Below are 13,531 nucleotides of genomic sequence, written 5' to 3'. Positions count from 1 at the left end.
CGATTTCACAACCATATCATCCACATATACTTCCATGTTTTTCCCAATTTGATTTTTGAACACTTTATCCATGAGTCTTTGATATGTTGCTCCAGCATTCTTCAAGCCGAAAGGCATGACTTTATAACAATAATTGGTAGTATCTGTGGTAAAAGCTGTTTTTGGAACATCCGGCTCATACATTTGTATTTGGTTATACCCTGAATAAGCATCGAGAAAGCTCATCATTTCTTGTCCAGACGCCCCATCTACCAATCGGTCTATGTTGGGTAATGAATATGTATCTTTCAGACAAGCTTTATTCAAGTCTGTATAATCGGTACACATTCTCCATTTTCCATTCGGTTTTTTGACTAGCACCACATTGGATAACCATGTTGCGTACTAAGCTTCCTTAATGAAATCAGCTTGCATTAACTTCTCGGTTTCTTCAATTGCTGCTTTTCGTCTTTCTTCACCCAACTCTCTTCGTTTTTGAGATATCGGTTTCGCTTCTCGACATACCGACAATTTGTGACAAATTACCTCTGGATCGATTCCAGGTATATCAGATGGTTTCCAAGCAAACAAGTCTTTGTTGTTGCGTAACAATGTGATAAGTTTGTTTAACAATTCTTCGGGCAAACTTCCACTTATGTAAGTGCATTGCTTCTCGTCCCGTCCCAATACTACAGCTGTTGTCTCTTCTTTTGGTTCTAACCTCTCATCATTTAACCTGGGGTCCAAATCTGCCATCGCCACCATTCTTTCAGTATCTCTATTTGTTTTCAAATTCATCTTTAAGCCTGTTGCGTAACATTCCCGAGCATCTTTTTGATTGACATATATCGTGGCTATCTCCCCCTTCTCTGTTGGGAATTTCATGGCTAAATGCGGTGTTGAAACTATTGCTCCCAACTTATTCAAAGAAGATCGCCCTAGCAACACATTGTATGATGTGGAAGCGTCCACCACCAAGTACCTGATTTTGATCTTTTTAGTTTTACTGCCTCTGCCGAATGTTGTCATTAAATCAACATATCCTTTAGTGCTAACTCTTTCACCCGAGAAGCCAATAATTTGTTCTCGGAAAGGTACAATATCTTCTTCTCTCAAGTGCAACCTTTTGAAAGTATCCCAAAACAAAATATCAACTGAGCTCCTCTGATCAACCAAGGTTTTCATGACAGCATACTTGGCTATTTCTATTGTTATCACCATATTATCATCATGATCGGGATCGATTTCTTGAAAGTCTTCATCTGTGAAAAGCATCGGTGGCAAAGTTCTTTTTTTAAAAATGTGATTAATGGTTCTGATACTTCTCCAATGTTGTTTTCTTCCCGATGAAGATTCTTTGCCAGAGAAACCACCTGAAATTGTATTTATAAATCCTCTGACCGGCCTTCCCAGACTTCGTTCCCTACTTCGCCTAACCGACTGGGTGTTTTGATAAAACCTATCACCTCTTCGTTCTGGCCTTCCCTCCCTCCTATCATCTCTTTTTTCAACTCTTCTATCTTCTCTTCTTTCAAAATGTTCTTACAACAGGGACCAAGAACACTCGAAATGGATTAACAAGATTAATTCTTTATGCAAATCCTTCAATCTTGGGCTGGACACTCGGTTTCTCTTCACGACAGATGTTCTCGGCTTCTCCTCACGGCAAGGGCTCTCGGCTTCTCCTCACAGCAAGTGCTCTCGGCTTCTCCTCACGACAAGGGCTCTCGGCTTCTCCTCACAGCAAGTGCTCTCGGCTTCTCCTCACGGCAGGGGGGGTACCTGCAAGTCGCTCCGATGCCAAAGTCAGAAATAGTTTAATGTTCATCAGATAAAATCACTCTTACCTTTTTCTTACTCTGAACTCCTATTTATAGGGTTTCTTTAATGGGCTTTCCCCTTTACTTTTGGGCTTTCTTTCTACACCTTTTTATTATTTTCACACCCCTCATGTAAGTTTTATCTTAATTGGGCTTTTATTTTTATAATAATATTTATATTTTGTTTTATTCTTTTGTGTATGTCTTTTTCGCTTTCGGTCTAAACCTCTCGGTTTTAGCTTAACACCTCTTGGTTGTTCAATATGTAGTTCTCGGCCCGAACCTCTCGATTTTAGCCTACCAGTACACTAATAATAAAGTAATATTTATAAGATTTTTATTTACTGAGCGCAATTTTTGAAAGAATAATACATTAAAATTAATTTTTAAAATAATAATGGATATAAATATTCTTCCAAAGAAAAAGAAAGATGTATAATGTTTTAGTGTATTTTATTTTTTTATTCATTAATATCTTGATATAATTGATAAATTCTCATTATTTAAGTAGACATTTAAAATAGTTAATGAAAAAGAGAGAAAAACAGAATACAATACAAAACTCTGTATAACATTTTTTTATTTTCTTAAATATAATAAGTAACACAAAATAATAAGAAAAAAATTAAAAATATATACGGAATGTAATATTAATAGAAATGTTATTATTGTTATATTGTTGAATATATTTATTTTATTTTTAAATTTATTTATTATTTATTATTTAATGAAATAAAATAAAATTATTTATTAAAATAAGTAATTCTGGAATGAATTTTATTTTTTATTTTTTATGTATTTCTTAATATACTTAGTCTTAAAAACTAGTTTTTTACTTAACAATCCAATCAAATTTTAAATAAATAAATTTATTAATTATAAAAGTATTCCTTTTAATGGGATTTCCATTGATAAGGGTTAGGAAAATATCAGAATTGGGGTTATGTTCATTGGGTGTATCTAGAAAATTCTATTGAGGAGCGGGAAAATGTAGAATTTGAAATGTTAAAAATAAAGCCGTTATTATTACTTTACTTATTAGCCGTTATATTTTAAAGTGTTACTAAAATAAATAAATAAATGAATAAAAATACATCTCTATAAAATATGAGTATAAAAATGAATTTACAATCCCATCCTTCGTATTCATTGAACAATATATTCATAGTTAGTTCTTTCTTCTTCTTTCTCTCACTCTCAATCTTCACTTCTCAGGTGAAGAAAATTTCTTTCTCTTTACTCCGTTTTCTCTTCTGTAAATGTTCAATTTCCGATTATTTGATTTTTTTTATTGTAATTGAGAATTTTTGTGTTGTGTTGTAGCAGATTCAATTTCTGCAAAGTTACAAACCCTAATTTTCGAGGATGGGTCAGATCCAGTATTCTGAGAAGTACTTCGATGATACTTATGAATACAGGTATTCGCTTGAATCCATGTTCTTTACTTTCCTTTGATTAATTTGATTTCAATTATTTTTAAATTCATATTAATTTGTTGTTCAGACATGTGGTTCTGCCTCCTGAAGTTGCCAAGCTGCTTCCCAAGAATCGGCTTCTTTCTGAGGTAAGTTGATTTTATTTTTTCATTTTCTTCTTTCAATTTTGATTCGTGTGTTTGATTGTCATTTGTGATTTTTTTTTTGAACTCGAGTCAGTTTATGTAGAACATATTGTTGAAAAGTAAAGAAAATTCTCACCACAGTTATACCCGTTTATCTCCTTTCCTGTAATCTTTCACGAAAAGGCCTGAATAATTGAATTTTTTTTACTGTGTGGGTGTTGGTTGATAACTAATAAATATTGTTCAATCGAGAGGAATCGATGCGCTTCAGTTTCTTTCAAATGTTGTTAACTATTGAAGGTTGAGTTCCATTGATTTTGCTGTTTATTTATTTTTTTATCTTCATGAGTTAATAATACAAGAAGATAATTTTGCAAGTTTGTTCGGATGGGATGGTTGATGTAAGGCATTTGTTTTGTGTTCATGTATTTATGGTTGTCTTATGCAACTTTTTTGAGTGGACGTGCTATTTCTGTTTTGTTTTTATTATAGGTTGTCTAAGTTTTTTGGTTTTATGTTATTACAGAATGAGTGGCGAGCAATTGGGGTTCAGCAGAGTCGTGGTTGGGTTCACTACGCTATTCATCGCCCTGAGCCACACATAATGCTCTTCAGGAGGCCTTTGAATTATCAGCAGCAGCAGGAAAACCAGGCCCAACAAAGCATGCTTGTCAAATGAACACTTTCTCTGCAAATTTGAAAGTGGGATACAATGTTGTTATATAGGTTTTTATCTTTGGAATATGGGTGTTATTATCTAAAGACCTAACTGATGGAATTCTCTTTTTATGGAGAATCTTAACATGGTTTCAATTTTTATTTCAATGTTTGTGGACATGATGTCTCCTGGATTTGTGTTGGTGTACCTCTCGTGTACTCTTGTGCTTTGGATTATATAATAGTCATTATCAGTTACATTCTGCCATGGTTCCATAATTCAATTTCTGTTTTTCTTCTAGTGATCACTACCACGTCTTTTAACAGTGATGTTCTTAATTTTTTCTTAAGAGACTTGTAAATAATTTTATGATTTTCGAACCAGATTATGCATTTGTTGAAGTACTTTTTGTTCTTTCACCGCTCCATGAAGCCACAATGAATTTGGATGATATAGTAGTAGTTTACAGAAGACCATTGGTGGGTAGGGTTCATCTGCAATAACCTTGTTCAGCTTAGCAGTAAACTCCTTAAAGTTGTTAATGTTGAATGTTTGGGACTGGAGCAAAGATTGACTTTAGTTATTAGTTTAAATCCTTGATCAATTCCATGTGTGTGTGCCGTTGTGAACTTACGAGGTCATTCCTTGCAGGTTCTATTTAATGTTTAAAACAAGGCCTATCTTTCAAAATAAAAATTATTAACAAATGTTCATATGGTTAAAATTATTTTTAGGAAACCAAAATAAAATTTCGGTGTCACTTTGTTGTAATTTTGGTTTTTCTTGAAAGATTTACATATTTCATGGTTATATTTGGCAATAATTATCGTTGTAACTTTTAAATAATCAATATTTATCTTATGATTGAATTCACAAAATGAATGAAACGCAAGGTGGAATAATGAATAGAGGGTACTCATAAGATTAAATGTTATTTCCTGCAAAAAGAAAAAATTCTCTGATTTTCGTTTCAAACTAAAAATTGAACTCTTGAAGATTAAATGTTATTTCCTGCAAAAAGAAAAAATTCTCTGATTTTCGTTTCAAACTAAAAATTGAACTCTTGAAGTATTATTGCATACTTTAAGAAAACGAGTCTATTATTTTAGGTTAATTCACTCTTTAGATCCTTAATTTTACTAACATTTAATTAAAAATTGACGAAAATTATGTAGTCCTACGAAAACAAGTTTAGTACCGATAAACATTTTTCTTTTATAAAAGTAGAAGGTAGAAAGAGCAAAATTGGGAGTGCGAATAGCAATCTTTGTTTCCTTTTGGGCTTCAAGAGGCCCACACTCCTTTGAACTGTTTACCAGAAAAAAGAGAGAAGGAATTCGCTCATCTTCATTCTTCACCAAAACTTTCACTGGAATTTGGGACTCTGACCCAGAAAAAAAATATCTGCCGGGAATTAGGGTTCGAAAGTTTCGATTGGGTCGTAGCATTGCAACAAATTTGTGGAAAAAGAAAAAGATTCAGGTGAGGTCCGAGGTAGTTCATTCATCTGATTAATCCTTGCATATTCTATTTTGGATCAAATGTTTCTACTATGTGATATGTGATTTCATCCTTCTAAATTCTTTTTAGGGTTTGCTATAGCAATTTGCTATCAGATTGATCGATGGCCCGCGCCCGCAATCTAATGGTTGCTGGGGGTTTAGTTGCTTTCGCTGCAGCAGGCATGTCATTTCCCTTCTACATGGCGTAAGTTTACACAATTCATTGTTTTCCTTTCAAATTACATCCTCATTACTTAATAATGTGTCATTTTTATTTTTCATATACCTTCATTTTACACTTTTAACAAGTATTTTTTTAAATATAGTTATTGAAAAAAGTCAATAAATTTACCGCACAGAAGTTAAAATCAAATTATTCATAAGGGGAGGTAATTTGTAATCTCTTACATTATAATTTTTTATTTGTAACTTGTGCATAAACTAATTTTAATTTAAGACAAGTCAATTTCATTTCTGGACAAGTTCATCTAAACATGTGCTATGTATGATAGTTTTTTTATTGAATTGTGTGAAAGTTGTTGTTATTACTCAGTTCATCAAAGAAGCCTGTTATTGATCCCACAAAGCCACTTTCACCACAAGCAACTTTTCGAGGGCCTTACATCAACACAGGCTCGCGTGATGTTGGTCCTGATGTTGGTTCCCAGAAGAAATGAAACAAGTTGAGTTAGATGATCAAGCTCATATTCATATATATATGCTCATTGCTTGAGAGATTTTTTCTGACCACAGTTTGGTGGATTGTGATTCTGAAGCACAATCTTGGAACTGAGAAAGTTTGGGAATGGAATTTCTTTTCTGGAAGAGTTCACTCAATCTGTATGTATTAGTGATTTTGATAAAAAAAGATGAATTATGTTATTTATCATGTCACTAGTATCTGTTTCTTCTATTTCCAAAAAGGCATATAGTGTATTGCATGCCTTTGTGACCACAATAACAATAATAGTTGTGTCTCGCTAGGTTAGGTTGGTTATATGGATTACGAGATACCATTTAGTTCAGTTAAAGACCAAACGAGTTTCCTCTTAATCACTTGTTCTAATGTCTTTCCTGGTCTCCCCTTTTCATAGGACTATAAAAATATGCAATCTAGTATCATCACTAGTATGTTTTATTCTTTATCTTGTGACCATACAATTGCAAAAACATTAAGCTATTTAGCAATTTGCGCCTTTAGCTAAGCTTAGTTTGTGGTTGGATTTGAGTATGCAGATTTGGTTTTGCATAACTGATGCCTATCCTTAACGTTTTAGTTGTTGTTTCTTGCAAAACTCAGGTTTTGTGTTTAAAGTACTGTTTGCAATTGTTTTCTGAACATATGGTATCTATGATGCAAATGCCTATTGAATGTCATGTTAGCCTCCCTCCGGTGTGAATGCAAACAAACTAGTAGCTGCTGCTGCTTACAGTTTTGCACCTTGTTTTGATTGAAGATTGGCTTAATAAGCTCGTGCTTTGGTGTGTGTACATTAAAACTGTATCCAGGCTACTGGCTCCAGTTTCATGTTTATGGCAAGTTTGTTTCAGTTTAGTTTTTGGGTAATGTTTGTTTTTTTTCTTCTTAAAAGCTGTCAAGAAAACAAATAGAAAATGTTTAAATTGCTTTTTTATTTTTATGGAAAGATCTTAGAGTGTTGATACTCACATTTTTATTTTGTTTCCATGATTGCTTAATTATTAAAATTGATTCATTAGCTCTAGATTTTGCCCATTTATGAAAAGGGTCGCAGTGTAACCCTACCTAGACCACAAAACTGCTCAAATTCTCTAACGGTGTAAAACCACTTCCATAGAGAATCTAGTGTGCGTATATCTTTGAACGTCACAACAACCAAAGACAAACATTGTTGTGAAAGTCAAATTGAAAGGAGCCAAAGCAACTCAACGAAATTGGACTCCTAAAAAGCAAACAGAACAACAAAGCATAAAAAGAGAGTGGAATTGGTCCCTTCTTTTGCTTTGTATTTCTTTTTATATCTAAAAATTGTTACTGCATATTTGGATCAGTTTACTTTAAAAAATAATTATTGTTTTAAAATTTCTTGAGAAATTTATATAAAAGCTGTTGTTTCCCTAAATAATCTTCAACCGACATGTTCTTTACATTCTTTTTGTTTTCATCTTCAAAAAATTCCTAAAAGAACTCCTCAAATTGAATCAGTTGTTCTGATAGACAACCTAGATGCATTCTATACTTATTTCAGAAGCACTTACTGATAGGTTATTATTTTTGGTAGTGTTTTATGCCGCGCTTCGTTCATTTTAGATAGCGTATGAATACACCCACTTAAAAACTATTTTAATGATAATATATTTATATATATATATATATATATATATATTAATATTTAAATTAAAAATAAAACAAATTTAATTAAAATCTTAATATCATGAGCTGTAGAATAAATATTATTTGCTTTATAGATTGCAGGAATGCCTATGTAATAAAAGATTTTAATAATGAAAGGGAATTCAGTTGATGCACTGGAATTCGTTCGTGTTTATTTCTTATATATAAAACTTAATAAAAATCTAATTATTTTTATTATCTTAATCAAAATAAAATTATATTTTGAATGTTATATTAACTATAATTAGTAGTGATTACTAGAAAAGATCAGTAGACAATATTAAATTTTGAAAGTGGCAATTTTTTACAAGAATTAAAACCTTCGGAATCATGTGCAATTCAAAACTATCTATGACAATAACTTATAAATGAGATATTTAATATTTTTATATATTTATTTTATTATCTCATTATATATTTATTTTATTATCTCATTATATATTTAATATCTAATAAGACCAAAATTAATAAACATTATTAAACTGTGGATTAAAAAAATCAAGATGATTGAATCAAATACTTTTACTTTTATTTACTCAATTTGTTTCTTGTTTGGCAAGCAAGGCATAAACCGAAACCAGTTCACACAGTCTTCCATGGCTTACAGATCTCACTGTTTTCAGTGTCTTCTTTTCTCTTCTTTTCTCTTCTACTCTCTACTACGAACAAATACTCACTCCACGTGGTAGATATCTTCAAACTTGTGGACATGCATCATTCCACCGAATGGTTTCACTTCTTTTCTTTCGATGAAAAATAAAACAATAAAATATCTCAAAATACTAATCAGAGACAAACATGGACACCAATACTTTTCCAAGTTGTATTTTGTTTCCTAAATTTTACATTTACCACCCACTAATCTGTTAACTAGTTAAACTAAGAAAATAAAAGGTTTGAGAGAATGACACATCTGAACAGTGTTTTGTCTGAAACCAAAGACCAGAAGAAAAAAACATTTGAAGCTTGTACGACTCAAAAACCTTTGCCTTCGATTCGCTTATTAACACATCTAGCATGAACCTTTGTATACAATTCCTCGAACCTTAACGTCTGAGAAAAAACAACTACAAAATCATTGATGGCACTCTCACACTCCATCTCTGCGTTATCAACCACACTCACGTTTTTCTCCCCAATAAGCAAACCCATCACCAACAAAGTGAATTCCTTTCCCTTCTTCTCGAACAAGGGTACGCAATTTTTCACGAAACAAACTCGACCCAGAAGCGGAACAAGCCTTCTGCTTACTCCTGCACGCGTTGCCGCGCCACCCTCAACGGTTGAAACCGATCAATCGTTCCCTGAAACCGAAAGGGGGGAGACCGAGGAAGAGTTTAACGAGGAGAGCTCTTCCTCTAAGTTCTCCTGGAGGGATCACTGGTACCCTGTTTCGTTAATTGAGGATCTGAACCCTCTCTTGCCCACACCGTTTCAGCTTCTGGGTCGTGAAATCGTGCTCTGGTACGACAAGGCCATATCCCAATGGGTGGCTTTTGATGACAAATGCCCCCATCGTCTTGCCCCTTTATCTGTGAGTATCTCTCTCTCTCTCTCTCTATTTATCTATCTATCTATATATATATATATATTATTTTTCTTTGAGGGTTTAAGCTCAAATTAATCTATTTTATATATGATAATTTGGGTAATTCACTACTCAAATGTAAAATCTATCTTTCTGATACCGAGAGCTGAATATTTCAAAGGTGTCAAATTTGCAAATCAAGTGGTTTAATAATGACTCGGTAATGGATGACCTAACAAACCAAAGGAAGTAGGATATCTGATACATCTTAGAATTTAATTTTGAATATAAATCAACCAGGAAAAAAAAGTAACTTATGGAGTGAGAGTGACTTATTATATGTACTTTTTTTGGCTTTATTAGTTTCCTTTTAGTTTTTGTGATAAAAAATTGGGTGTTTGGTTTTCGTAGGAAGGAAGGATTGATGAAGATGGAAAGTTGCAGTGTTCTTATCATGGGTGGTCTTTTGATGGTTGTGGATCTTGTGTTAAGATTCCTCAGGCTGCATCTGAAGGCCCAGAAGCACGTGCTATTCGATCTCCTAAAGCGTGTGCCACTAGGTTCCCTACTCTAGTGTCTCAGGGCTTACTCTTTGTTTGGCCTGATGAAAATGGTTGGGAGAAAGCAAGTGCCTCCAAGCCTCCAATGTAATTTATTTAATTCTGTATGGTCTTGTCTGAGTAGTAACATTAAACTAATCGTAATTGGGTCCCTTATAATCAATGGTGTCTTGTGTTTATATTCTATGTTCATTATGGAATGTTTTATTATGGAATGTTTTATTGAACTATATGCTAAATTTGTTTGTTTAGGTTGCCTGATGACTATGAAAAACAGGAGTTTGCCACGGTCAACATTCAGCGTGATCTGTTCTATGGTTATGATACTCTAATGGAGAATGTCTCTGATCCTTCTCACATTGATTTTGCTCATCACAAGGTACAAATGACACCCTTCAACTTGACTTTTAAGTGCAGGCATTTTATTTTAATTTGGTGTGCATATTGAAGATATTTTATTTGATCCTGGTGTAAGTGGAGTTTGTTAAATATACTCAAAAAATGTTAGCAGGAAGAAAATTTGGGTTGGTTTCTTTTATTATACATCTTCACTCACTGAAACCGTCATATGATTAGCATACTTTAAAAACTTTGAGAAACCTTCTTCATGATGAGCGATGTTTCAATTGAACAGGATATCACGATATTCTCACTGTCCAAGTTACTGTATAGGAATTTAAACTTTACCTGATGTTCCAAATGTAGGATTAATTGAAGCTTGTAGATGTGCTTTAACTATTTGTGGCCCTGTAATTAAGTTTTTTTTATTTACCATATTGCTTCTTACTATGGATTTTTAATTTAGAGTCTTCTTGTTAGATAAGCAGTTGCAAAAGTGGAAATTGTTTGGTATTGATAGGTACTCGAGATTATCCCAATCACTAACATAAATATGGTCCACACTTACAGGTCACAGGAAGGAGAGACAGAGCCAAGCCTCTGCCATTCAAGATGGATTCTCGTGGTTCATGGGGCTTCTCTGGAGCGAATGAAGGGAACCCTAAGATCAGTGCCAAATTTGTTGCACCTTGTTATTATATAAACAAGTAAGCCAATGACTTTTGCATTGTTCTCGTGTGCATTATTTAGTTCCAGTTTTAACAATGAAGGAATTATATGGATTCTATGAGTGTTTAGGGCCAAAAGATTTGTTCTCAATTTTAATTTAAGGCCATAATTTGGATAGCTTTTGAGTATCACACAATCAGTCCTACGCTTCTTGTCTCGAATACTAATGAAATATGAAGTTTTATCCATCAAAGCTTCCTCAATAAGTAGATAATTCAGTATCAGACAATCAATTTGGAGGGTTTCCATATATCTTATCTTTTTTTTCCTTTCTGAATTTCTTTCCTTTTTCACCCTCTAAAGGACAACTGGGAAGTAATATGGAAAATGTATAACTTTCTAATTAAACCTTAACACACATTGTAGTATGTAGTATGTGAGGTTCTTGGAAAGGATAGCCAATTTAAGTAGGTATTTGATATGTGAGTGAATGATGTTGGAGGTATATATGCCTTACTGCATCCTTATTAAATGTTTATATGTATATTAAAGATGCATTTCAGATAACTATTACTTCGTCCTAAGTGCTGTTGTTCTCTTCTTCAATTGTTGCTACTAAAGCTCAATATACTTGGCATTGTTATTGCAGAATTGAGATTGATACCAAACTCCCTGTAGTTGGTGACCAGAAATGGGTTGTATGGATATGTTCCTTCAATGTTCCCATGGCTCCTGGTAAGACTCGCTCCATAGTTTGCAGTGCTCGAAACTTCTTCCAGTTCTCAGTACCAGGGCCTTCCTGGTGGCAAGTAAGATTTCTATGGTCTATGCTGTCATTATTCTTCTGTTTGATTAAAAATACAGGCTCCAGTTTGCTTAATTTCAATGTTCTTTCACTGATTTATCTAGAGAACTTGTTCTGTCCGTATGTTTATGGTGTAGCTAATTTTGTAGTCTAAATCCTTGTGGAAAGGTGAAAGAATTTGTCTATTTGGAAGAATACCTGAACTAAGAACACTATTAAACATTTATTTGTTCGGCAAAAGGTTTCAAAAGTGTCTGAAAAAGCACCCTATGCTTTCCTCTTAGGACCTACAATATAATTACATGCTTTGTTACAAGTTGACATAAAATGTTGGTTTATTATGACAACTGAGATTCATCTCAATAATGTGGAAAGTGGCTTAGTTTTTCTTACTTTTGAAGTTGTTGTAAAGGTGTTAGAATTTGAATGTCTTCCCTGTTAGTGGAGCAAGTGAATAAAATAATTTTTTGAATAATTTTATTCTTTCATGAGCAGTAGAAGATGAAAATTTTACTTCTATGTTGACATGGAAAATGTTAGTGATAATGAGGGATTGAGACTTAACAAGTTATGCGAGACGTGGTTTATTTAAACAATTTCATGAAATCTGTAGAATTGAAAATCATTGGGACTTTGAGTAATACATTAGCTAATATCATTTACAAAACCAATAGTATATATTGTTTTATATCATGTCATTGGTGAGCGAAGTATTGATTGGAATATTTCTGAACACAATAATCTTATCCTACCATATTGTTTCTGTATCTCTATAGTTCTCTTCTGAGTAATCATATTTTCTGCATTCAATTTCATGAATGCTTAATGTAACTTGGGATCTCAGTTTTGGCTTTACACTTGTCTCAGGTAGTTCCCAGATGGTATGAGCATTGGACTTCGAACAAGGTATATGATGGCGACATGATAGTCCTTCAAGGCCAAGAGAAAATCTTCCTTTCACAAACCAAGGAAGGAGCTGACATTAACAAACAGTACACCAGCATCACCTTCACACCAACACAAGCAGATCGCTTTGTCTTGGCGTTTCGAAACTGGTTGAGACGACATGGCAATGGCCAACCAGAATGGTTTGGCAACAGCAGCGACCAGCCATTGCCATCAACTGTTTTATCGAAACGTGAGGTACAATCAACATGATCCAAGATTTTCAGTTTGAACAATGAGAAATGTTAAGAACAGACTCTTTATTGCACTCATTTTAACTCTCAAATTTATCCTAGAAAATTCACTTCACCTACAAAACCAGGAATAAGACCTGCATTTATTTTGACTTGATTATAGAGTGTGTTGTTATCATTTCTCTACTAACCACACAAACTAAATGAAACATTTTATTTTTGGTTATGTAGATGTTGGATAGATTTGAACAGCATACTCTCAAGTGTTCATCATGTAAAGGAGCTTATGAGGGATTCCAAATATGGCAGAAAGTCCTAATTGGTTCAACAGTTGTGTTTTGTGCAACATCAGGGATTCCAGCAGATGTTCGGTTGCGTGTTCTTTTGGCTGGATTTGCAGTTGTGAGCGCAGCCTTAGCTTTTGCACTAAACCAACTCCAAAAGAATTTTGAATTTGTCGATTACGTGCATGCCGAAATAGAATAAACACTGATTTCCACTTGTTAATTGTAAATAGAGTTGAAGAAAAATTACATGTATGCATACTATTTTGATGAAAAGAGCTCAAATCTACATAGCCTTGGTTTTATCACTAAA

General features: G+C 33.5%; 4 protein-coding genes across 6 annotated transcripts; 3 read left to right on the top strand and 1 right to left on the bottom strand.

Annotated features, from left to right (window-relative positions):
• Positions 1-384: 384 nt before the first annotated feature.
• On the bottom strand, positions 385-1,254 carry LOC137833450 (uncharacterized). The gene has a single exon (XM_068641801.2). The coding sequence runs from the start codon at positions 1,252-1,254 to the stop codon at positions 385-387; it is 870 nt and encodes a 289-aa protein (XP_068497902.2).
• Positions 1,255-2,736: 1,482 nt separating this feature from the next.
• Positions 2,737-4,280, top strand: LOC137824306 (cyclin-dependent kinases regulatory subunit 1). Of its 2 annotated transcripts, none has more exons than XM_068629883.1 (4): positions 2,737-3,014; positions 3,126-3,217; positions 3,303-3,363; positions 3,887-4,280. In XM_068629883.1, the coding sequence occupies exons 2-4, from the start codon at positions 3,165-3,167 to the stop codon at positions 4,037-4,039; spliced, it is 267 nt and encodes an 88-aa protein (XP_068485984.1). In that variant the 5' UTR covers positions 2,737-3,014; positions 3,126-3,164; the 3' UTR covers positions 4,040-4,280. The 2 variants fall into 2 exon arrangements, with proteins under 2 accessions (XP_068485984.1, XP_068485993.1); XM_068629892.2 differs by having other exon boundaries at positions 2,920-3,014; positions 3,123-3,217.
• A 1,052-nt stretch (positions 4,281-5,332) lies between these two features.
• LOC137829081 (uncharacterized) lies at positions 5,333-6,573 on the top strand. 2 transcript variants are annotated; one of them, XM_068635876.2, is made up of 3 exons: positions 5,333-5,500; positions 5,609-5,725; positions 6,074-6,573. In XM_068635876.2, exons 2-3 carry the CDS (start codon positions 5,643-5,645, stop codon positions 6,195-6,197), a joined length of 207 nt encoding a protein of 68 aa, XP_068491977.1. In that variant the 5' UTR covers positions 5,333-5,500; positions 5,609-5,642; the 3' UTR covers positions 6,198-6,573. The 2 variants fall into 2 exon arrangements, with proteins under 2 accessions (XP_068491977.1, XP_068491980.1); XM_068635879.1 differs by having other exon boundaries at positions 5,368-5,512.
• Positions 6,574-8,419: 1,846 nt separating this feature from the next.
• Positions 8,420-13,531, top strand: ACD1 (Pheophorbide a oxygenase family protein with Rieske 2Fe-2S domain-containing protein). Its single transcript, XM_068631187.2, has 7 exons — positions 8,420-9,428; positions 9,834-10,069; positions 10,235-10,361; positions 10,892-11,028; positions 11,640-11,799; positions 12,663-12,938; positions 13,166-13,531. Exons 1-7 carry the CDS (start codon positions 8,976-8,978, stop codon positions 13,418-13,420), a joined length of 1,644 nt encoding a protein of 547 aa, XP_068487288.2. The 5' UTR covers positions 8,420-8,975; the 3' UTR covers positions 13,421-13,531.

The sequence above is a fragment of the Phaseolus vulgaris genome, chromosome 11 (genome assembly GCF_051622355.1).
Source record: "Phaseolus vulgaris cultivar YP4 chromosome 11, ASM5162235v1, whole genome shotgun sequence".
NCBI lineage: Eukaryota > Viridiplantae > Streptophyta > Magnoliopsida > Fabales > Fabaceae > Phaseolus > Phaseolus vulgaris.
The sequence above is the reverse complement of the archived record's forward strand: the minus strand, read 5'-3'. Positions and strand labels throughout refer to the sequence as shown.

Coding starts and splice junctions, on each gene's coding strand:
- LOC137833450 (XM_068641801.2), bottom strand. CDS start 1,254: ATGCTTTTCACAGATGAAGACTTTCAAGAAATCGATCCCGATCATGAT.
- LOC137824306 (XM_068629883.1), top strand. CDS start 3,165: ATGGGTCAGATCCAGTATTCTGAGAAGTACTTCGATGATACTTATGAA. Junction 3,218..3,302: donor GATGATACTTATGAATACAG/GTATTCGCTTGA, acceptor TTTGTTGTTCAG/ACATGTGGTTCTGCCTCCTG. Junction 3,364..3,886: donor AGAATCGGCTTCTTTCTGAG/GTAAGTTGATTT, acceptor ATGTTATTACAG/AATGAGTGGCGAGCAATTGG.
- LOC137829081 (XM_068635876.2), top strand. CDS start 5,643: ATGGCCCGCGCCCGCAATCTAATGGTTGCTGGGGGTTTAGTTGCTTTC. Junction 5,726..6,073: donor TCATTTCCCTTCTACATGGC/GTAAGTTTACAC, acceptor GTTATTACTCAG/TTCATCAAAGAAGCCTGTTA.
- ACD1 (XM_068631187.2), top strand. CDS start 8,976: ATGGCACTCTCACACTCCATCTCTGCGTTATCAACCACACTCACGTTT. Junction 10,362..10,891: donor TTGATTTTGCTCATCACAAG/GTACAAATGACA, acceptor CCACACTTACAG/GTCACAGGAAGGAGAGACAG. Junction 12,939..13,165: donor CTGTTTTATCGAAACGTGAG/GTACAATCAACA, acceptor TTGGTTATGTAG/ATGTTGGATAGATTTGAACA.